At 44.3% G+C, this 24,094-nt stretch overlaps 2 protein-coding genes across 4 annotated transcripts in view; both read left to right on the top strand.

Moving 5' to 3' along the window:
- The first annotated feature begins 703 nt into the window (after positions 1-703).
- LOC124174338 (uncharacterized protein C1orf194 homolog) lies at positions 704-6,253 on the top strand. The gene is made up of 4 exons (XM_046553384.1): positions 704-865; positions 4,441-4,703; positions 4,780-4,920; positions 5,626-6,253. The coding sequence occupies exons 2-4, from the start codon at positions 4,476-4,478 to the stop codon at positions 5,824-5,826; spliced, it is 570 nt and encodes a 189-aa protein (XP_046409340.1). The 5' UTR covers positions 704-865; positions 4,441-4,475; the 3' UTR covers positions 5,827-6,253.
- A 227-nt stretch (positions 6,254-6,480) lies between these two features.
- The window catches only part of LOC124174337 (pituitary homeobox homolog Ptx1), a 40,297-nt gene continuing 22,683 nt past the window's right edge, over positions 6,481-24,094 (top strand). Inside the window, exon 1 of one of the 3 annotated variants that reach the window (XM_046553383.1) lies at positions 6,481-6,814. In XM_046553383.1, the coding sequence (XP_046409339.1) occupies positions 6,721-6,814 (94 nt within the window). In that variant the 5' untranslated portion in view covers positions 6,481-6,720. Of the gene's footprint in view, positions 6,815-19,945; positions 22,168-24,094 lie in introns of those variants that run through there. The other 2 variants (XM_046553382.1, XM_046553380.1) reach the window with 2 other exon arrangements.

Here is a 24,094-nt window from a genome sequence, read left to right as displayed (position 1 = left end):
CTCTAAAATCTCTGCGATCTTCCTGTGATAGAGAAGCAAATTAAAAACAACCGGCATTAGACTGGCCGTGAGCCGGTCCGCGAACTTTCCGTTATCAAAGTGCAGGTTCCAAGTTTATAGAGAAATCAAAGAACAATGTCCGATAGGAATTTCGAACTACAAATTCAGATTTGTGATTAACGATTTTAAAGCCCTTGGGTACCATTTTACACGAAAATATGACGATTTTTTTTATTTCCAACCGCTATGATGGATCTATCGTTAAAAATTTTGGAAGTCTGATCTTGGATTCGTTATCAGTGACCCAAAAAAACTACGGCTACCAATTTCTACCAAAATCAGAATATTTTCATTTAAATAATTGAGAAAGTACAGAGCCGATGAATCCCAAAATCTAATCAATTCTAAATTTGGTAAAACCGCGTCGATAGAGATCAAAATCATTGAAATCCCGCAACTCGTTTCTCGAAATATCGTAGGACAATCAAAAATTGATCGCATACGTACATACTCACACACGCACACACACAGAAGTCGATCTGAAAATTATTGGCGGTGATTGTTTGAACTTAAAAACGTGGAACTGTAGCGAGAACTCGTCTTTTCATTTTCGGCGTGACTGCGATAACATCCATTTTTCCTCTGAAAATAGAGAAACGGGAAGTTGAAAAAATCCCCGACGTCAGAGAGAAAAATGCCTAGGATAAATTCACACCGTAGGATAATACGATAGCAGAAATGATGCCGGGACTCTTGTGAAAATCGCAAAGAGGACACTGGCGGACGTGGGTCACTCGGGTCTCTCGTATTTGGCGAAGGTTCGGCGACGGAGGAGGACAAAGAGTGACCGTCAGGCAGCGGTGCGGTAGGTATTCAAATGGTAATTCACCCGCGTCTAATATACCGTCGCTCGTACCGTCGGCCCGACGCCTCCTCCTCGCCTCACGCGGCCACGAGAATCAAACCAAATATTGGCAATATCATCACCCCACGTACGAATGCCCATTGTTACCCCTATTGTGGGAACGCCGAACGATGTCCGTTTGAATGCCCGATTCTACACTCGTGTTGCAAACACCAACACCAACGCCGATACCTGAGCGTACCCCGTTGGAGGATTAGGGACTCGGGAGATGATCCCTCCTTACCTTCACCGTCCGGGGATATCGTTCCTTGCGGCATTTGACCGCAGGTAAGGGATGCCGAGGTCGATTCTGTAAATTATTTACCCTTACGAAAATATTTTAAACAACGAATCGACGCCGGTTGCTGGAACTTGTAGTTTCCGAGGTTAACGGGATAAAGTAACAACAGGAACAAAGAGGGAATTGTTATTTCTTAATTATACCGGATGGGTCGATCTGATTTATAAAAAGCAAACACTGGCAAAATACCGTATTAGGTAGATACTTGAATTATTACTATTATTTTTTTTTTTTTTTTTTATTCAAGTGCTAGGATAGATTCATTTTTTCTTTTCCAATTTATTTTCTTTAAACGAATCACTGGCTGGTACAGAGATTTATATCTCGTGTTTATCCACGGCGTTTGCGCCCAGGAGTTTGTCAAAGCCGCGTGCGGAGACACGCGTTCCGATTATACGATTACGCGTGTCATTTCGCTCGGGGATCTAGTGGTGCGATACACAGATAGGTACAGACACGATCCACTGACGCGAAAGATTAGCCAATTCCTGGCCCGTAATTGGTGCAGCTGTCGATTTTACCCGCGTTTTAGAAGGTATACAAGTCCATTTTCTGCACCGATATAACTGTTTTTAAATCATTCACAGCGTCATTCGTTTGCGCCAATTTCAAATCTTCAAGCTTTAAAATAACATTGATCACAGGCGATAAATGAAGAGTTACGTAGATAGTAGGTGATAAAAATATTCAGGACGGCATGGGAAAAATTTGTTTCCTCGACACGTGATTTGGTGCAGCATAAAGTTTGAAAATTGTTTTAATTATCTGGGTTGGCGGAAAAATATGGTACACGTATTGTAATCGTGGTTTCTACGACATTCGAGTTATCGACGATCGTTTACATCGTACGTAACTACGCGGGCCTTTGTTCGCTGGTTTCAACCTGCGAGAAATTCCCGATGTAATATTTATCGTATTTTCCGGCATTAAAATGTGATTTAGCTCGGATGCCCGTCACCAGTCATCGGTTACCGAGGCTTATTCGAATAAAGATCTCCCACGCGTCGTCGGGCGAGGGCGTGAACCCGTAACCGGGTTTCTAGGACCCCCGTAGGGTCGGCCTTCGCGAACAATGAGAGGCGGTAAGAATTAAGGGCCGGTTGCCCAGGGCACGCGTCGGCACGTGACTCTAGCCGCTTTGTACAAACAGCATTATGCATGCCTCGCTGCGACATAAATTACATCAGGTTTTAATATCGGACTGAGCAGCGCACCGCGGAAAAATAGATACCAAGTAGGGACGACGAGCGCCAAATTTTTTGGTTTTTGGTTTTTTCTTACGCGAGGCGGGATGAGCTCTGGAGATTTTTTTTTTTTTATTTTTCCTTACGCGGTTCTCGGCCTCTTCAGAACCCGATACCGGTCCGCTCCACTTTGTCGATCAAACTCCGGAAGTTACGCCGAGTCGCCCCGTCGTGACTGATGGACCCCAGGCAGAGTCGGCTTGAATGGGAGCCGAAAGCCGCGTCGAGACAAGACTGAAATTTAAGAACGAGAATCGGTATTTGTTTGCGGAGAATATATATCCTGCGGCATTTACGTGCTACGGTATCTCTTTCCTTGTTCAATTTTTGTTTTTTCCGCAATCTTTAAAATTCCTACGCAATAAATTTTCGTCTGTTTGTAATATTTGCATGTTACAATTACGCGGGTTAATGACGTCCGTACAATGATTTTGCCTTATTTTTCGCCCGGTCATTCCCGCTGCAGCCTAGTCGGTTATTTTTAATTATTTTTTTTTCCATTCTCTTCTTTTTTCACCCTCCTTTTTTTTTTTTTTTTTCTTTACACTCAAAGTAAGCAAAAGCTAAGTAGTCATAATGCCGGTGCAAACAGACAGGTGACATCGCGAGGTCAGGCAAACAGACACTCGTAAATCACGGCGGGAGGCTGGAAGCGAGTCCTCCTCCTCCCCCTCCTCTCGCCCCTCTTCTTCTTCCTCGTATACGGTAATTACACCGCGTATGCATGTATTGGTACGTGCCCACCTGTATTCTGGTCATAAACACGTGAAGGAGGCGCCCCACGAGAGGGAAGATGAGAGAGAGATAGAGAGAGAGAGAGAAAGAGGGAGAGAAGGAGAGAGTTAACGAAATCAGAATCACCGTTGCGGACATCGTCGCACAGCTTCTGCTCTTTTATTCCTTATGTAATGTTCTTGTTTTTTTTTCCTTATTCCTTCTCTCTCTCTCTCTCTCTCTCTCTCTCTTTTTCCCTGCATGAGAGTAACATACCTCGCCATGATATCTCCCAACGTGTATCACACCATATACCAGCGAAGAGTCGCTATCTGACTAACAGTCCTCTGTTTGCTGCTACTTTGCTTGTCTCTTTTTCAGGAAGAAAATATCTTCCCTGGGTTTGTTGATCCTTTGCCTAAACTTCGACGGCTAGAATGAAACTCTGTTCCTTTGTACCATCTATTTAGAAACTGAAATGAGTTTTAATTGAGGATTTCATAGCCGTAATAGAAACCTTTGGAAGTTTTCGCATCTTGTTTTGTTCGTGATGATAATAAAAAAAAAAAAAAATAGGGTATGCAAACAGCTTGTTCTTGAGTCGTGAAGAAGATTGAAGAAATTTTTTCCAAATTTGAATATCTAAATCTGTCAAGATTTTGATTGCATTCCTTTGCTGCTGTAGCAATCAAATTACACAAGTGAAGATAATTTTATGTCTGTCTGCAAGCGTTACACGCATGCTGTGGTTATATTATTTTATGGTGCGCGTATATAATCCGTTGAGTAATCGCTGCACTGAATTGAAGTGCAGGGAAGAATGTTTTAATACCTCTTCGAAACTTTGACGCAACGTAGCTTATATAATATACAAGACTTTGTTAAAATTCTCATATTTTTCTATTTTACTTGTAATACTCTACTTGATGAATATTCTGTGTAGATTAATTTCTTCACACACACAAACCATTATCACATAATTATTGATCCAAGTATGAGACCTCGATATTTGTTTCATCTTTTGCTTAGTTCCCGTAACACGAGGTGTGCAACAATATTGGCTGTAAATATCGACCAATCGTGAACCGCGTCGGAATTCGGCTGATTTCAGTCGAGTAGCCACAGCAGCCAGCTGTCTTTTAAAATCGTGGTTAAAATCTTCGTTACCGGGGATGATTAAGGGATATTCTAATATTCGGGATTGTCAGACAGATGTTATTTAATTTTGTGTTGTTTTTTTTTCTCCCATTTTTTAATCGATAATCATTTCCCGAAAGGCACAAGGTACCGAGTCCGGAGAACGCAACGAATCATGGTCGAAATTCAAGGACGGTTCAAGACGACGCTCGTCCGAAATCCCTACGCTGTTCCAGACGTCGCGCCACGCGAAGGATCCTGGACTTCACGGGGTCCGATCCTCGGCTCGAAAGTTTCCGTCGACGATCCAAACTGGTACAAACGACTGAAATCCCACGAGAGGCTCTTTGCTCATCACACTTTGAACAGCGTACGGAAGGATCTTCGCCTCGTGAGAACCAAGGTGAGGACCTTTACCGAGTCTTCGTTACATACACTCGCTGTGTTGTTTCGGATATCGAGTTTCTCTTGCGTTTCAGGTGCCGAACGACGCTCTGGACCTCGCGCTGAGCTCGAGCTACGTCCACAACGAGGATTCGATGGTACCGAAAGCGTACGTTTGCATGCAGCCTGAGACATTGAAGCAGGAAACGTGGCGTGTCCTTCGCAATCAGATTAAGGTTACGATATATTTAATTAACCGTCGGTCTTGCGAGATAAGATTTGTGTGAACGCGGAGAGACGGTGGCTTGAAAGATGTGTAAAGAGAGAGAGAGAGAGAGATAGAGAGATGTCACGATGGGCGGAAATAATGATCAGTTCTCGGGTTTATTGAACATCTATTGCGGTTTGAATGACAGGCCGAAAAAGATAATGTAAATTTTGATTAAACGGTGCTGAAATTATGATATTTTTAACGGACTAATTGACGCTATTCATCAATTTCAGGCAAGTGTCAACTCTGTACTTTGCATTCCGTTTCAATGCTACACCAATAGTTAATCCCGAACTGATTTCTATCGATACAATTTTTCCTAAGATGTTCCACACGCGTTACGTATCGGTTGTAAAGATAATACGTTATATCGGTATCAATAATTTATGGCTGTGAAAAAAAAAATTGGAATGCACGTACTGTGTTTAAATTAAATTATTGCCAACAAAAATAGATTAGATTGTAAGATTTGACAAACGCCGACGAGTCGAAACGTTCTGATTGGCTCCGTTTTTGGGGTGGGGCTGAATTTTGAGGTAAAACTCTTGTCGCATATCGCGATTAATTTCTGATCGACCATTTTCTTTCGTATCGCAAAGTTTATGCGAGTAATGCGGATAAGACGGAATTCTTCTTTGTGGTTACGTGTAACTTTGAGCGTCTCGTGCAGGTATACACGAAACTTCCACCGCGAATTGGCGAGAACCTGTACTTTGGGGGTTCGAAAACAGACGACGGGGAGAATCCGGGGGGTGGTATCAAGCGAAGAATCCATCCCAGCAGCCTCAAGTTAACGATCGAGGGGCCTCACACCGATCAAACGAACCCTGGCTTCACCCGCAAAATCGACGGAACCTTGTACAGCATTTAATTGGATCAGGACGCTTTCGATCGGAAGGCAGCAGACATCGTGCGACGAGTGTATCACGTACGAAATTGGGCATCTGCTTCTTCATCTTCGCAGCACATGTACCTGTATGCATACGATATATGTCGGAATTTGACGATTGTCAATATAATTTGTACATCAGAGAGAAGGGCCAGGTACTAGATTCGCTTGGTCGAAACGATCGTCGTGATTCATCGTAATGTACTTTCGAACAGGTCAAACAAATTTTTCGTTCTACATTCGTATTGGGACTAGAGTTGTAATGAGAAGGAATTGTGTATACGTTTTTTTCCTGAAACGCGGTAAATGACAACTGAAAGATAGGAAAGAGGAAAAAACTTGAAAATGTGGGAGGAAATTTCTGTACGAATATAGACATTTTTAAGCTAACTTTTGGTTTTAACTTTCGAAGAATTATTTCCGTCAAGATTCATGGCTGCGTTGTTAATATATTATTGTCTTCTAAACAGCAGCCTCCGGACTCGGAGCCTCTTTGCAGTCAACGCACGAATTTACCCGGGCTGAATTCGCAGACCTAAATTACAGCCCGAGTGGGTTCAGGCTTTGGCCGAGAAATAGGAGACAGAGAGGAGAAAAAAAAAATTATCCGACAGTGAGGGGTGGTACAGGTGGGTGGGCAAGCAACCCCGGTTTGTTCGAGTTTCGGGGCAAGGTGAGGCAAGGCAAGGTGAAGAGTCACCAAGGCGGAGCGCAATCATGGCTGGATTAGGCCTATGTATGAGGTTGAGAAGGGTGGAGAGAGAGGGAGAGAGAGAGACTCGGAGCTGGGTGGTTGACGAAGGTACGGAGGGTTGGTTACGAAATGGTGAGAAGACCGGGATGGGATGGGATGCGATGGAACATAAATGATATTCCATGAGGAGCATATGCGGGGCAGGACGGGGGTGCAGGACAGGGACAGGACTGCGGAGCAGCAGGGTGCTGGTTTATTACAAACAAGGATTACCGGGTAATGGGACATTCTCCCTCCCTCTCTCTCTCCCTCCCTCCCGCCCTTCCTCTCATTCTCCCTTGCATCCCCTGAGCACTGATCGTTGTGCACTGACTCACGCGAAGCAGCGAGAAGGGTCGGTCGGTCGGTGGTAGGTACTCGGAACTCGGGGACTTTCGTAGTATAGGGACATTGTATAATACCGAGACCTCATCTCAGATCCGAGATACCATCGCTGGCTGTACGGGTCAATTTGTCGACACGATCGGATAAAATTATCGCGTTACCATGGATAATTCAATCACCTTGGATCTCCCCCCCCCCCTCCCTTGCTCAGAAAAAAAAAAAACCTCGGACTTGTGCACATTTGCATCTTTTTTTTCACGCACCGCGTCATTTGTTCGTAAAGTCGAAACGGAAGAAGTGAATTGGGGATTACTTACTTGGATTTAGCTACCGCAAGAAGCTTACTCTGACTTGTTCTTCTTACATTTGGACGATTTCTTCACTGATTTCTAGTCGTTTGGACAATCCGAAGCTATAGCCAGTTTTGCGAACGTTGAAGGTGTTTCGACGCGAAAGAATAAGATAATTTTTTTAGCTCGAAACAGTCGCATGGAAGAGACTTTTACCACGCGTACGTCGGTTTACGACCGGATTGTTTTACCCCAGAGGTGGAGGAAGGTGACGGTGAAGGGAAGGGAAGAAAGGGAGAGAGAGAGAGAGAGCGTCGTATGAGCCAGCTAGCAAAGGGTCTGAGATCCGGGAGGTTTCATTGGTCGTGGAGAAAAAGTATCCGCAGCCATCCAGCCCAGCCAGCCAATTACTTGGGCCAGCGGTTTTATTTCTATTTAATTCTTATTTAATTTACTTTTTACGGCTTCCTGCACCCTTATACCTCCCTGCAGGTTAACGTTAACGAAATGGAAGACGATTTCTCCTCGCTTCTCGGCGTTCGCACCGCGTCTTCACGGAAAGAAGATGCTGTAAGGTCCGTTCGGGGTGCCGATTGCGGGTCTCAATTTTATCCCACATGTGAAGCAGGGCTTCCATTTCATTAAACTGTACCTAGATTCGTTTTCTTCTCAATACACGTGCAGACATTTTGCCTTAAAAAACTTTACTTAAGAGGTAACACCGCGATTTATTTTGGGAGCATGGAAAAAGGAATGGAATCTCTTTTTAAAGGGTTTATTTAACACGTATCGAAGTATGGAAATAAAAAATGTTATCATCATTTCGATGCAAAATGGTGGCGACAGAGCCAATATTTGAAATCAACTGTTTTTTTGAAATTTCTTCACGGAAGGACGGATTTTTCGTAAAGTACAAGACCTGGAACAAAAATTTTATAATCTACGTACTATTGCCTATGGAAGTACGTAGGAGTTTTTTTTTTCAATCAAATTTGGTAGAAATGGTGTAAGCATAAAAAAAAAATGGGAATTTTAAAAAACACTATAGTAATGCTACCCCTCAATTCTTTTTGGCAATGTTACGTATGCCTGGTCTAACGATAAGGTGCAGCTAACGCCTTGCCGATATTAATAGACGAGGAAAAATTGTCTCGTCGTTAGCGATGCGGCGATACCTGCGTTCGCGCATAGATGGACCGAGATGTGCGAGGTGGAAGAAAGTGGTTATTTGACGGTTCCGTGGAGAAAATAACGCCTATCTCAGCCCGGCTTTCTCATGCACGCGTGCTTTTCGTTGGGAGAAAAGTCTGGGCGCGCAAGAGGCCTCGAGGTATCCGTGGCAAAGACTCGTTGATCCCCTGGGATGGAGCCGTTATCCCATTGGAGTTGTTACATTATATTTATCAGCATGGTACACACCGTAGGTACGCCTTAGGGTCCGGGGCTTTCTGCCTCGGCACCTTGTCGTTCTTGACTTTATAACATATTGAAAAAGTAGGGTGAAATGAAAAGAATACAAAAAAGACCGAAAAGAAAGAGAGGTACCAGATAGCGTCTGATTTTCCGATTCCCGACATCGTCGATCCGCACACGAGCTTTCAATTATCATTCGCGATTGCGCGCGGCGTTGTACGTAAGGAAATTTGAAAACGGGATATCTTGAAAGTTCGAAGAACGTGCTCGTTCGTTGAATAAACAACGCGTTGTATACCTAAATGAAATCAGGCTGCTGCTCTGTGAAATAAAAATAACAATTGACAGGGGGTAGGAAATGACAAACGGGATTCGGTCGGCCGTCGAGCTAGCTTATTTCACAGAGCTTATTTTATAATTTCTCTTCAATATGTTCGCACGCCACCCGAGTGTTTATTCGACATTTTAAAATTGTTTTAAAACAACTTCGTCGAGCCACCCCCCACCCCCTCCCTCCCTCTGCTCGCTTATTCGTCGGAGGGTTGAGATGCTCCGCACACTCGGCTTCGAACGCGCAAGGGTTCCTCGACCTGTGGGAAAAACTCAAATTACAATGACTGCACTGCTATTTGTCAAGAGAGTTTGAACACTGTGTCCGTATTGTGCGTAGACCGTAAGACTCGGGCTCATTCACTGCCGGGCGAACTTAAAACCGCTGGGGAAATGTTTGTGAAAAAAATGAAAGTACAAAAACTGACAGTGGTAGTTTGGTTTTCCATTCGAATATACTTTACGTTTTATTGTTCTCTTTTACCTCGTTTTATTTGCTGTTCGATTGCGCGTACGATGCTCGATTTGTCAAAATAATATACATGTACGAACCGTCGCGCATGCTTTTTAGCAAATAATTTTGACTTGAAAAAAAAAAAATTGTTTACTTAGGAATATCACTGTTATAATTGTAGATACACTGCACTTACGCGTATCGTAATTTTGCTTCGGCCGCTAATTAGGCAGTCCTAATTATAGGGAATGTGTGAGCCATCTCGTTGAACCGGAGGAGCGTGCCGGATCGTCGAGCCAGGGGATCAAAGCGTGCCATCCGCGAGAGCGAGCCAAGATTACCTCGAGGGTCTCTTCGCCCTCGGATGCCGGGTTCTCTGTCGCCCTCCTCCCTTCCTTGCGCCCTTGGATTACCTAAAATAACACTCTCGCCGTCCTCGCGTACGTCCCGATTTTATTGTCTACTAAAATGGATATTTTCGTTGGCATAATCCCGACGTGCAACAGTTTCGCCGAGTATATATATAAGGTACAATAATACCTGCCGCTCCGTTGTTTTTTTCATTCCTTCGTTCCTTTCTCCTCTTCCGTCACGTTCCGCGCATTTCCTGAAAGCGAAAATTTCTATTTGTTTCTCGTTTTTAATTTACTTTTGTTTTCTTCTTTTGGGGGGTAGTTTGTATTATTACACCGCTGAACGAAAGAAAAAAAACAAAACGCTATTATTTTTTGCCTGGTCTGCAGAGACTTTGTGTACGTGATTATTACAGGTATGCTAAGTGATATCAAACGGACGAGAATGACTATTTTTCGAAAAAGTTTGATTTTACAGTCAGGAGACCGATGTTTCAAAAGTGAAGAAAATCTATGATTTCAATTACTCAGCTAATAAAAAACCGAAACAATAGTATTTTTTAACGATAGTGATTACATGCGAAACTGTTTCGTTTAATTGTTAATTACAATAAACGTTTGAGAAGATAGGTAATTTTTCTAAAAATTCGAAATATCGTTCTGATTCTTACGACAGCAAACCTTATCAAATGAAACTATTTTCTCTTTCATTAGTTGCGCAGAGGAAATAAAAATTTGACGTTTAGAACTCAGACTAAAGATTCGTGTGTGGACCGGTGTTATGAAAGTCGCAAAGTGGAAGAGAGTTATAATTATTGTTTATAACAAGTGGCAAAGATTTGAAAGAAATCATTTCCAGGTACGATACATTTCAACCTTCTTCCGCCAAATTCTTCGTCCTCGTAAAATCGAGATGCGAAACTTGGACCGATCGCACGTCGTGCGATACATCCTATCGGGTTTTCGCACGCGCGAGTACCTACGTGTATCGGCATCGCACTAATTTCCCGGGACCCTTATTTGACGCGGATCCATGAGGCGTGAAATAGTCAGATTATACGTAGAGTGAAACACGCGTGATAGGCGAAGGTTTGGAATAGGAGGCGCGGGGCGAACTGTCACTTTGCTCGCCCGTCATAATTGTTACGTATCCGGTGGATATGTTATCCGTCACATTTTCCACCTCCGTGGTTCGTTGAGTGCGCGACTAGGGTGGCCGACGGCCCGCGGAACTACCCTAGAAATAAGGGCGCGTGGCCGGGTTCCCACGAATCCTCAACTTCCTACGCACGGTTAAACCCCCTCCTACCCCCGGCTGATATCGCGAAGCCCAGCTTATACGTGTATAATCGCGAAAAGCACATCCTACTTGTCGCGAAATTTTTGACAAAGGATACATGTACTGTATTTTGTACAGTCGGGGGAATTATAAAATCGGTAAGGTTTCGTACTGCAGACGCTTATGCAAGAATTGAAAATAATATAATTCTAGAATTTTTCAAGTTTGTCTGTGCGTTGGGAGACGTAGCAAAAAAAATTTAAAAAAATAAAAATGTAATAAACAAATAAAAAATTATCCGTCATACCGACTGTTTCATTTTCCATTATACTGCCGCCCGAAATTCTAAACTCGTAGAATTTAAAGTATGGTTCATATACCGTAACGTAAATATTTGTAAGCTGACTATAAACAGAGAAAAAAAGAAAAATAAGTAGTAAAAAAGTGCTGACTCAAAAGTTTAAACGCTATGCCTATACAGATAACAACGAATCGTCAAACCGTTATCGGGAACAAATAATTTTTTTTTTTTTTTTTTCCTCACTGCTGCTGATCGCTTCCTCGGTTTTTATATAAGGATATGAAGAGGGGGGGGGGATTTGAAATGAGAAGAAAATAAAGAAAAAACAATTTATTTTTTTTAAATACTCGGGTGGAACGGCCATCGAAGGAGAACTTTTCACGGTACACGCAGTACATTACACAGTACCTAACTCGTACATTATACCTATGTATAGGTATACATATAGGTAGGTGTACATACGCGTCTGAAAGCAAGCGCGGCTGCGTTTCATCATTCCAGTGGTATTTGCGTAGCGCGTGAAGGCGCAAAGAGCGATAGCGTCGCGACGCTGTATAAACGTGTGTGCGTGTGTCGGTTTGTTTGTGTGTAAAAGGTGAGCGAGCGAGTGCGAGCTAGCGGGGCCCCGATAAAATTTTATGACCTGTCAGTCATTTTCGAGCCAAGTCAGGCTTCCAGGGTGAAATGCACGCCTATCATATGCCCGCTATCGGGGACGAGATCGTCGGCGCGTTTCGTTGTCTCCTATACTCGATGCTAAATCGCCGCATCTATCGCATACGCATATATAATATGCATAAATCCGCGGTGAATGAATCGACCAAGAGGTTCTAACATTTTCACCGACGTATGGATTTAATTAAATACCATCCGAAAGAACCTCCCGCGCTATAGACGTATGAATATTGTCGTATACAATAATAATAATAACAAGAACAAGAACAACAACAACAACAACAACAATAATAATAATAATATTTTGACCAAATTTTTCTGCATGTAACACGTATATTATGAGAAAAAGTATACGTAGGTACGTACGGCGAGAAAAAGGAAAAATATGTGAAGCGAGGAAACGTTGTCGAGGAGAGAGAAAGACGGGGGAAAGAGGGTTAAGGTCTATGAATATTCCCCAGCTTGCCCGCAGCTAAGAAAATGATGAACGAGGAACCGGCCACGGACCCGCGTCTCTTCTTGGATCTATGGCCGTGTACAGGATACGTTTATACGCCCGTCTTTACGGTGTGTGTGTGTGTGAGAGAGTTAGGTTTCCCCCAGGTTCACCCCCCCCCCCCCCCCCATCCGACCTTCATCCAATTCCTTGGAAAATATCCGAGAGAAAAACCCCTTGTGGAAGAAGAGCGGTACGCCTCGATTACTCCGAAAGTATGCCGGGGGTGCGAGGCGAACCGTATCGAGTTTCTTAAACAATTTTTACCCCCGCGGCTGCATCGCAATTTATCAAAATCAAAATGAAATATTGAAATGATCAAATTTTCTCTGCGAGGTATTATTGTTATGATTATCTTTTTTTAACGTTATTTTTTGTTTTTACACAATCTTATCGCACCTCTGAGGCGTTGTTAAATTTTGTTAATCGCGCGAAGGAATGTTCGGGGAAGTTCTCAGATAGCGATAATCGATTAACTTTACTCTTTGAAAAACGCTTTCTTGGTCAATGATCGGAATTATATTCCGTGATACGCGAGGCTTTGAATTCTGGGATTCAAACGACGAGTAGTAAGAGTACCCTGTTGGGTCAGACGCTAGGTTTTCTGACAGAACGCAGAACCCGCAACGTATCGTATGATGCGTAGAATTAGCGAAACTCTGTTGTAACCGTACGCGGTGGAAAATATTAACTAAAAGCAATTTGTTTCGCTGAATATATTTACACGATATAAGGCACGGATAAAAAGTTTCCGTATGCACATGCGGAGTATAATTAATAAGCTTGCCGGTTGTAAGGTAATCATGTGAGTTGGGGGTTAATTGATATTGTTATTATACGTCGTTAATATCGCGCCGCACGGTGTTACGTACAATACATTTCCGTTTATATATTATATGTTTCACGTATGTTTGTTCGGACACAACGTACCCGCGGCGAGCGCCGAGCGAAAGGTGTAATTATTTTTCGTACAAAAGTAAGATAATCCTTCGTTGCCGCGCATCTATACCTACACGGAAATATAATTTGCAACGTTAGGTAAGCCTTGGCGTAAGTAAATAACGGCATAAACTTCGTTGCAGTTATTATACGAGGCGCATTATCCACACAGGAGAGATTAGCTGCAGGGGTCATTACAGAAATCTATCCCTTACCATTTTCCTGGCGTACGTTATAATACTTACGCGTGTACCGTTGTACATGTATAATAAACGCCGCATCGAAATTAGGTATCGATATAAATCGTCGAGGGAATTTAAAAAAAAATTATATCGGTCTGACCCGCCGAGGAATACCGATAATTATTTCGCCAGACGGGTTTTCTTTTTTTTTTTTTTTCTTTGTCATCGTAACGCGCTACGCGTATTTTTGCCACGCGAATAAGATTTTTTTTTTTGTTTCTCACCTTATCGTACGCCTACTTGCGAATTGGACTTTTGATACTCATTTTTACCGCAATGACTTGCGTTCTTCTCTGTATATGGCACCCGCTTAATCTTTATTACGTTTGTTGACGCGCCTTTGATAGCATCGAAAAATAGCCACAATTAACGACCGCATGATCATCGTCACTCGGAGCAAATTTTATTTCGCTCCCCCCCCACATTTTTTCTTTGTTTTGCAAACATTACCAGATGATAAAGAAGCGAAACGAAACGTACCCTACAGCATGCCCTAGCAATCTGCCGTATAAAATTCCTTCAATGCCAATCATTCTCTCAAATATAGTTATTTTTTGCTGCTTCATCACAGGCCTCGAATTTAATTGTGACGATTAACACGTCGCCCGTCTCTAAAAATATACGCTTGTAATAATTTAACGATAAATTAAATTATACTTTAATTATAGCGATTCTTATCTCGTGGAATAATTATGAGTATAATTTCTGTTTGACATTGGAAGTTGATCGGTAAGAAATTACGAACCGCAATCAGCTAATGCGAATTGTTTTTAATTGAAGTTTGAATTCTTGCGGTAGCTGTTGAACGAATCATTTTTATTAATCTCTGAAAGTAATATCCAGCCAACTGTGCGTATACATATATTGCACAAAAGGGAAACCATTTCCGTAACGTTGCGTTCATTCGTGCGAAAAACGTCGAGGTTCACGTTTTACTTAAAATTTGTATGAATTATTGAATATTTTTACCATTGCGTATTTTGGATAAATACGATCAGTGACGAAAATTTGAAGAATTACACGTTAAGCGCTAGAGGCTGGTGACTTTAATGTCGAAATAACAATCTTTGATTCAAATATACTTAGACTGTAATAATATTCTCAGATACGGTATATCGTATACATGTATAAAAGTACTATGATCGAGAATCGGAAAAATAATTAGAATGAAATTGAAAAATTGAATGTAACGCAGGATGAAACGATACTCGGAGCACCACGTGGTCGAAAAATAAATTCATAATCTACGACCAGGGGTGAAATTGCGCACCTGTACGGGTTGCAGGTATAAAACCGGCTGTAAGAAACGCACAACGGTACGCATAATATATTCGGGGTGCAACGGACAACGGAGGTCCGCAGGGGATGAGTCGAGGAACAGGTTTATTCGGGGTGGTAGTTTCGGTCAGGAGAGAGCCGGTACGCAACAAATTGACAGGTAGAAGAGGGTGTCCACCGCGCACTGGAGGTGCCTGCGACGCCGACGAAGAGCATCCCCGGGAAAAAATAGAGAAGAGAGTCACTTCCGCGGCTGCCATGTTGGCCGGAATGCCAGGCGCCGCCCCGTCAGACGGATTTCATTGGCTGGTTACGGAAACCGCGGCGATATCAGGGACCTTCGCACACGCGTTCGTCGCACCCACACAACCGAGTCGTCGGCTCGAGGAGAAGGTGCGCGCGACGCGGATCGTCCGCTGGCACGTGCAGCGGCGGCAAACGAGAAGAGAGTTATTTTTCGAAACTCTAGGGGTAGCTTGGTTTTTCAACCCCTTGTTGTTGTACCTGAAACGGTTTTTCGGGGCTTTGTTCTTCTCGGGGATTCCAGGATTCCGCGCGCGAAATTTGTTTATTTATTTTTATTTTTGTTTCTTTCACACGCAGCACGGAACGGCTGGACTTATCGCGCGGGTGATTCTTGATTGGAAAATCCATTTGTTTCACGGATAATGATATGTACGAATATACTCGTCGATCACGGTGTAATTTATAATATCACGTGTATGCGTACAGATTGCATGGAATGATAACGATTATCTCGAGTGTCGTAAATCGTAATGAAATTGAAAAATTGATATTGGCAAAAATAAAAAGTACACAAAGAATGATACGAATTTTATATTGTACCTACGTTGATAAAAATGTTGCGGTATCGATGTGTAACTTTTAGTCCAGTGACAGATCGTGTCCTTCTGCGTTATTCAAGGTTATTTTTACTATCATAGAATAGTCATTGCTTGATTTTTTTAGGGAGGAAAATAATTCGTATTAAATTCTTGAGGCGACGTTATCGTTATCATTGTAATTCGGATCGGTATAGAAAATTTGTTTGAACTCGTCTTTTTTTTTTTTAAAAGGAGAGTGCAAAATTATAAACTGTCGATTTTTCCACTAATAAATCCTACCTATTTAACTATGCTCGATGAAATTGCATTTAGATATTTGATGGAGATATTCCTGATGGAGACACCTTCTCCAAACTTGTGATTACAAATTTAACGATTCTTTACACGGTCGAGGTTCGACTAACGATCGTCACACGTCAGAAACTTGGAAAAAGTCGCGGCTGATAATAAATCCCTAGGGATAAAATAGTGAAATAAAACGACGCGTGGACGTATACTAGTTCGAAATGGATAAAATTTGATCGACTCTTGCACGATAGCTTCATTTACTCGAATTTACTCGTACAGTATTACACACATACACATTTATATATACCGAGTTCTATTCACTATATTTCTTAGCCGGCGATGCCGCCCCCGAAGGGTCGGGGGGTGACGGCAGTGCTTTGAAGAACGAGAGAACTCGAGGTGGCGAAGAGAGGCGAGGAAACGGAACGGGCGGTGGTGGAGGGCTGAGGGTGGGTAAGCGGGGGAAAGAGGAATCCTGGCCTATGGGAAGAGAGGAAGCGATGGTGTAACGCGTATAACCGCGAAGCGCGGAGACGTTCTCTTTGTGATTGAAAATTGATGGACTGGAATCGGGAGGAGGAGGGAGGCAGAAGTCGCGAGGGGTGAACCCTGGGGAGAAAGGCGGCTGCGAGATAGAAAAGAGATGACGTTCAACCGCCGGCTCGTTTATCAAAACACCCGAGAAGACAAACGCACCCCCTTGGCTCGCACACTCGAGCGAATCGGTTCGCGATCATTCCCGCAGCTTCTTCCTCCTCTTTCGTTAGGAGGTATACAGGTATACCCATTTCGAAACGGGGTGACGTGATATTTCTTCTTACCTCCCCGATTTCCGGCCGCAACTTTTCTCCGCTCGAAAGCTCGAGCTCACCGAGGTTCACGGCGAAAGTTCAACCCTTGGGATGTAATCAGGCGCTTTGTTATTGTAACTCGGGAGTCTGTCTACGATGCTGCCGTCGGACACGACCTGCGCAACAATTTCGAAACCTGGCCCTCCGATTCGTTCTCGGACACGGGGCTAATACCCGTCCTAATACGTTTGAATCTCCCGTAATTTTCTGTGGCTTCTGAATTTTTTAATTAAATTCGAGCGTTTTTTGACGGAGACCCATCCGCGGGTTATGACGCTAGCTTTTCTCTCTCTCACACTTTCTCCCCGTTTCTATCTCTCCCTCTCCCTCTCTCTCTCTCTCTCGCTCCGTTTACCCCCTCCACGTGTTTCTCCCACCACTCGTTGCCACCTCCATCGTCCTAAAAATGAGGGGATGAAATTCCGCTCCGCCCATTCGGCCACCCACGTGATATCACGACCCCTACTTCCTGCCCCCACCTGCGGAAAACAGAACTCCGAGCTAACTCTGCACCCCCGAATATATACACACGTAGGAGATTTCTTCGACTATTTCTTTCCCCGGTTTCTCGACGACTTTATGCATCGTAAAAATGATATAAAATTTGTAAAGACGAAACGGCGTAACGACACGACGCCCAGCTTTCGATTCACGCATTCGTATTTACGCTTTTTATACACGTGTGAAACGGTTACCGGCGTCTTGACACACGTACGCTAGAAACTAATATTCACCTAAAAATCATTACGGACCGGTAGACGGAACAGGTGTTGTACAGATTCTGATGGAAGTATTACACAGGCGAGCGAAGATAAATTCTCAACGGTGTTGTTAAATCGTAGGTTTTTGCAACAGCGCGAGAATACGGCGTCAAATTTTCATATACCTCGGGTATATTTTATGATAAATGATTTCTTGACTCGCAAATATAATATCCTGATATTAAAACCTGTGATATAACAAAGATCTCGGTGTAACGAGGTAGCGAAAGTATTTTTAGCACGTTTTCGGAACTGAGGAAACAGTCCCTTGTCCCGAAACACACACCGTAATACCAAGAACCTTGAGCCCTGATTTGGGTGAAACAGTTACAGCCAACAAGCCTCGCACGGATCAAGTTTGTTCCTCTTCTCTTTTTCCGACTTTTTACGACGTCTTTGCAATAAGTCTCTTTATAGCTCTGCGCGTCACTCCGTTCATCCCTCGCGATGTTCGGGTGCTCAGGTTTAGGATGAAAGCGCATCGGATGTTACAAATTCTGAGAAATCTCGTATTTTCGAGAAAGGATGAGGGGAAATATATGCAGTTACAAGCCGGTGAACAGATTCTAGAGACCGAATTTAATCATAAATCAATTACTTGCGAAATTGATTTGCAAGAGTAGAATAATTCTGCAATGTAGCCGTGTCGTCGAGTTTGCGAACTATCGAGGTGAAACATTACTTCGATTAAAATTGCCGTAAAAATCGTTTACTTCGTACAACGTCAGGGTTGCTCGTGTAAAATTGTACCGTAACGCGAATATTTTCTTCTCTTTTGTTTTTACTAATATACACTGACGTTATATAATCTACCTTTACGTCAGTCAAAGTACGCGACGATGAATTCTGGACAATGGCTGCGTAATTACCTACAGCATACGCGCGGCAGATTACACGTATACCTGGTTCCAGTCGAATTTCAGCTCCGCGAAGCGTGGGGTTATTACAGGCGGCTAATTATCGAGCTGGCGAATAATTATCACGCTTGCCAATAATCAAAGAGCCAATAATCAGTGCGGTTGGGTAACAGGGGGCGGCGTTGGTGCTTCGGGAGAAGCCAGACGCGAGGGGGGTGAGAAACCGGCGATTCGTAATCCCTTAATTATCGAACTACGACAAGTTCAAACCACCCCTTGCCCCCACCTTCTGCCACCAGGTCGCGCGGAGTCCGCGTCGCGAGCAACGAGCGGAGAGAACAACGCACAATAGGAGGCTGATATATTTCCGTTGCTCAAAAATCAACAATCTCCCCACCCGCGTGCCGGTCCACACGTAGGTACGTACGGATACGTATACGTTTACGGTTTACACCGCTGCAGGTTGACGTACGTCGTAGTCGGTGGTGTGCGTGTTATCTGGCAGCGAGAGAGAGAGAGAGAGAGAGAGAGAGAGAGAGAGGGAGAGAGCGTCGCTCGCAATAACGACGCCGCCCCCGCGAATGGTGGGCGTGGCCATCTCGTCATTTGTCTCTTCTTCGTCGCGGGGCAGGGACGCCGAGGCGGCAGAGTTGCCTGCACGCGGGGTGACGTATGTACTGCCCCGCAAGTTCACCCGAAAAAAATAAGAGAAGAGCCAGAAGAGAAGAAGAACGCCCATTACACCCGCACCCAATCTCCTCACTTCGTTATTGTGTGTATATATACCTATAACGCGTTTCGACGCGGCGCGATACCGACTTGCCGGGGCTGCGGGGAACGTTTTCCGTCCGTATCACCTCTCGGTACACGCCGATCGGCAAACCGTCAACGACTCATCCGTGAATTCGAAAAGATCGAGCTTGCACCCGGCGATCTCGGTGTTTCGTCAACCCCTTCCCCTCTCCCGTCTCCAAGAAATTTTACCCCCAATGTCCCGACGAGATTCGAATCGTCGTAAAGAGACCGTGCTGCAATACTTCGGAAGAATAACCGTCGGTCCGAAGAGTCGAGCTTTCTTTTCACGTATGCAAGCACCGTCGATCGGAAAGCAGCGCGTACACAATGCAAAGCGGGGGTTGCGGTGGGAAGGACGTTGGGCCACCAGGGGGGAGGGGAGATGTGATACGGGAGGACGAGGTGGAGGGGGAGGAGGAGGAGGAGGAGGAGGCGGCGGCGGCGGCGGCGGCGGTGGTGGTGGCGACGGTAGCGCGTCGAGGCGGGGGTGAGGGGCGGTGGAAGGGGGAGGGGGTGAGAAGGCCAGGGCAGGGACAGGAGAGAGGAGCAGTCAGACAGTCAGGCCGGCCGGCAAGCGAGCGCGCGAGGCAGTGCAGGCAGGAGCCAAGACCACTAGATCTACGCGGCTTACGCGACTTACGGACTTAAGCCGGCTAGCAGTCCGTCGGCTCAAGCAGCTAAGCCTTGCGAAACCCACCTCTATACGGACCTCCACACCTACAACGCGTTACACCCGCCTAGACCCGGGCCACCTACTTCCTAGAGCTACCGGCAACCCACTTCCTGGACGCCTCCTGCGGCCTACTTGTTTGCAACTTACGTACCTAGTTATTTACTCGCACGTTTCATCGGATACTCGCCTCCGTCGATAACAGTGTTAACGCTAACAGTGAAAATTTATACGCCGCTGTGTCACGCGCGAACGTTGGGGATTTTTTTGAAATTTCCGTTCGGTGGATTGTACGATACGCGCAGCGAAAGAGTTTTGGCGGAAATCGTCGGGGTGACTTGTCGTTTGGGGGGAAGACTCTCGACGTTTGTACCCGCGGCATATTCTTCGGTCCCTCCACCCCCTCCTTGGCAAACCTCCCTTCCTCACTCCCTACCCTTCATCCCTCGCACTCGCGACGTTCCCTCCACCGCGTCGGTGACTGTGCAAATCCGACACGCCACGTGCACGATTATTTGCAAGTTGGACGGAAACGTCGACGCCGAGTTCTCTCGCCCTCCCCCGCCCCCGACGGCGGTTTGGTTTCAACGAGAAACGGCGGATATCGTCGCGCGCGCGAGAACGGGAACGAGATCGGACCGCGCGACTTGTACTTTGTACACACCTGTGATGATTGACCCCGGATCTTTGCAGTGAGCATCGCCGTCTTTGGTGTTGGACGCGCGGTTGCAGTGTGTCACGCCAGGATATGTAACGGTAGTGCGACCTCCACACCCCCACCATCGCCGAAACCACCACCACCACCCTGAGGAGCAAAAGGAAACGCGTCATCGGGTGTTAGTGCTGAGATTTAGTATATACATGGTGACCGGATGCTACGGGGAGTGCAGATAACCCGGCCTGTGACTGTGCCTAGGTTGAGGCTGATGTTACGCAACGATTATTTACACCCTTCGATACGCGGACGACGTCTTTTTCCAGTGTCGTTTTATTTATCAATTATTCTCTCTCGCCACGCGAGCCTGTAAATCACGGAAGCAAGTGCGGTGCCCGATTCTGAGATTACCGAGTTGAGAGTGAAAATCAGCCGACTGACAACGTGCAAGTACCATCGGCTATTCCGAATTCGTACGAATTTGGAAACTCGTGCGAATATCAAGCTACACGCGTAGATATGTCGGACAGTGTGTTAAGACAGTGTGGCTAAATAAGTATATCGCGATATATGCTTGTCACCTACAAATATATATATATATATATAACGTATATATATATAAACATATATATTTACACGTATCAACACGCGTCGCTGGACGAGATTGGACGAGAGATCTTCGCGTGCTTACGTGCGCGCGGCAGCCGGTTCGGGCAATATAATATATCGATACCGGCTGTTGGTTGTTTTTTATTTTAATTTGTTTCCGTTTTTGTTTTTTTTTTTTTTTTCGTTTTTTCTTTTCATCATTATCTTTACTTAATTTATTTCTCCTACCGTTCGATTTCATTTCTTTCGAATGATTTGCTTTCGTCAGTGTAATAGTGCAGTATCGTTACACATGTTTTACAACGTCTCGAAGATACCGAGATCAGTCGGGTTGCGCTGTTGTTTTAACAAACTGTGGTAAAGCCGCGCCTTTACAGAAGCGGCCCGACAAGAATATCGGGGTGTGGAGGAAATTCTCGTCGATAGAAATATACGCATCGACGAGCGTAATAGGCATAAAAGATAAATCGCATCGTTGCAAGAGGCAAACGTAAGGAACTACGCGGCAGTGAAGTGAGGCTAGTGGAACACCCCGGGTGTTCATTCACAGCAACACGACGCTCACGTTCTACAGCATGGAGCGGGGTGGAGGCGGAGGAGGCCTCGATCTCGCGGGGGGCGGGGGAGGGAACTCGGACCTCTGCCTCCAGGACCTCGTAACGGGATCGGCGACGGGACTCTCGGTACAGCATCATCAGCATGCCGCCGCCGCCGCCTCCATGGCCGGACTCCACGGGGACCATCTCCAGGGGACGATGCATCACCACGACCTCCATTCTACCGGGCATCACGGATCCTCCATGCACCATCACCCCTCGGCTTCCCACCAACTCCATCACGAACCATTGGAGAAACTTAAACGTGGTGAGTCGTTCACAATACCGCAGACTGCGCGACGTGAAGAAAAATCTTTCTCCAACTTCGAAGGAGTAAAAATTATCGTCCATTTTTTGGACACGATCCATCGGATTTAATCGTTGAGCGGAATTCGTGCAATTTACGATGACGATGTTACGGTTGTAATGGTGAGAGAGGAAAAAACAAAAAAAAAGAAAAAAAAAATAACGCTCGTAGAATTGGGTAAGGCCGCGACGTGCCCAAGGCTCGGCAACGAGTCGCTTGTTTATGACGTTTTTGTCAGCTGTCAGAGTGAGAGATAAAGTTTCAGCAGAAATAGTCAGATAAGCAACCGCGCGGGCGTCCGTCATCCAAGCCGTTGCTTGCCGCTGACACGATATGCAGAGGTGATAAAAAATAGAGGTGGAATAATAAGTTGTTTGTTTTTTTTTTTTTTTGGTTTTTTGGTTTTTTCAAATAATTTTTGTAATTTCTTCATTCTGAAATCTGAAACTTCGTTTCGGCTTTGGTCTTAATCCGACTTTGTATACCAAAAATTGACTGAATTTCTTGAAATGTTACAATATGGTTTGTAAAAAGAACCGACGGCCGTCGCGTAACCCTTACGAGTACCTACTAACGGTATCGTAATTTTACGGAGATGTACAGTTGAACGATGCTCATTTCCTTTGATTTATAATATTTTAATGAAACGCACGTTTGACGGGAAAGTCATCTTCGTCGTTATTTAGTCGTCAGTTTGTCGAAATTGATTATAGTGCAGCCTTTATAGATGTATCGACGGTACCTTTGATCCTATGTTGACTAAAAAAAAAAAAAAAAAAAAAAAAAAATTTAATCTGAAACTCCAAAGCTTCGTTCTATCAATGCTTCGTTCAATAATTGATCGGTATCCGATTGGTATTTTCGACAGGTCTCGATTCGTGTTACACGTATATTACGCTGATGAATATTTTTAATAATTTTTTGTGTATCGTTTGGCTTACGCCAACGTGTATCGTCCGCGCATTGGTAATGAATTAAAAAATCGTTAAACCTTTTCTATTCGTTATACGGTGCGTGTAGTGATGTCGTTTCCCGTGGATAATATATCTAGTCACCGATCAATCGATCGCATCTATACACATACACGTGTTTATATGTATAGAATATAATATCTGACAACGATAGATAATGTCTTCAATGCGACAGCGAAAATTCCAAATATCTTTGCGATTGTACCGATTGTAATCGCTTGTGCGACGGTTATATCTGAATCAGTCAAGTTTGATCTGTGAAAAATAATACATGTACCTATACGGGGATACGACATCGTCTCTCCGCCACCTTCTCGTTATCAGCATCCCATGACAGGCACAAAAACTGTACATACGCGCACGATTCGTTTGTTTGTATAAACACCGTTTTTCCGCTGATTCATTTGCCTAGTTTTTCCCCATTTTTGAAACGTAAAAAAGATACACATTTATCATAATTTTATGCAGAGTTATCACAGAGAAGCAATCGAACACGTCGTGTAATAAGCGGACAATAAATCCAGGCACACACGCTTATCAGAATAAAACTCGTCGCTGTTTACAGCCGTGAATCTGAGATATAAGGTTTTGGGTTTGCGTGTGTGTGTGCACTGTTTGCGTGTCGGAGTAATACACACGCGATATAAAGTGTACAGCGTCGAAAGCGTCACGTGCTTTTATCCTCTGCTTTTTGTACGAAACTTTTTTGTGTACAAAATTACATATAAGGTAAATTTGGGACTTTGGAAAGATCGTAAAAGTTCGTCGTTTCACGTTCGACAACGAGCCTCGCGGTTGTCTTTCGACTGCCAAACTCACCTTGTGAATATTTGTTTGTTTGCTTTCTTTCCGCCCAATTCCACGTGAACATGCTCGGATTAAGGGGGCACGATGCCTAAAGCTGTTCTATAAAAAAA

Source organism: Neodiprion fabricii, chromosome 1 (assembly GCF_021155785.1).
Source record: "Neodiprion fabricii isolate iyNeoFabr1 chromosome 1, iyNeoFabr1.1, whole genome shotgun sequence".
In the NCBI taxonomy this organism is placed as follows: domain Eukaryota; kingdom Metazoa; phylum Arthropoda; class Insecta; order Hymenoptera; family Diprionidae; genus Neodiprion; species Neodiprion fabricii.
The sequence above is the reverse complement of the archived record's forward strand: the minus strand, read 5'-3'. Positions and strand labels throughout refer to the sequence as shown.

Bases quoted from the DNA above. Each gene is read 5' to 3' on its own strand.
- LOC124174338 (XM_046553384.1), top strand. From the start codon at position 4,476: ATGGTCGAAATTCAAGGACGGTTCAAGACGACGCTCGTCCGAAATCCC. The intron at 4,704-4,779 runs GTGAGGACCTTT...CTTGCGTTTCAG, and splicing joins TTCGCCTCGTGAGAACCAAG to GTGCCGAACGACGCTCTGGA. The intron at 4,921-5,625 runs GTTACGATATAT...CGTCTCGTGCAG, and splicing joins TCCTTCGCAATCAGATTAAG to GTATACACGAAACTTCCACC.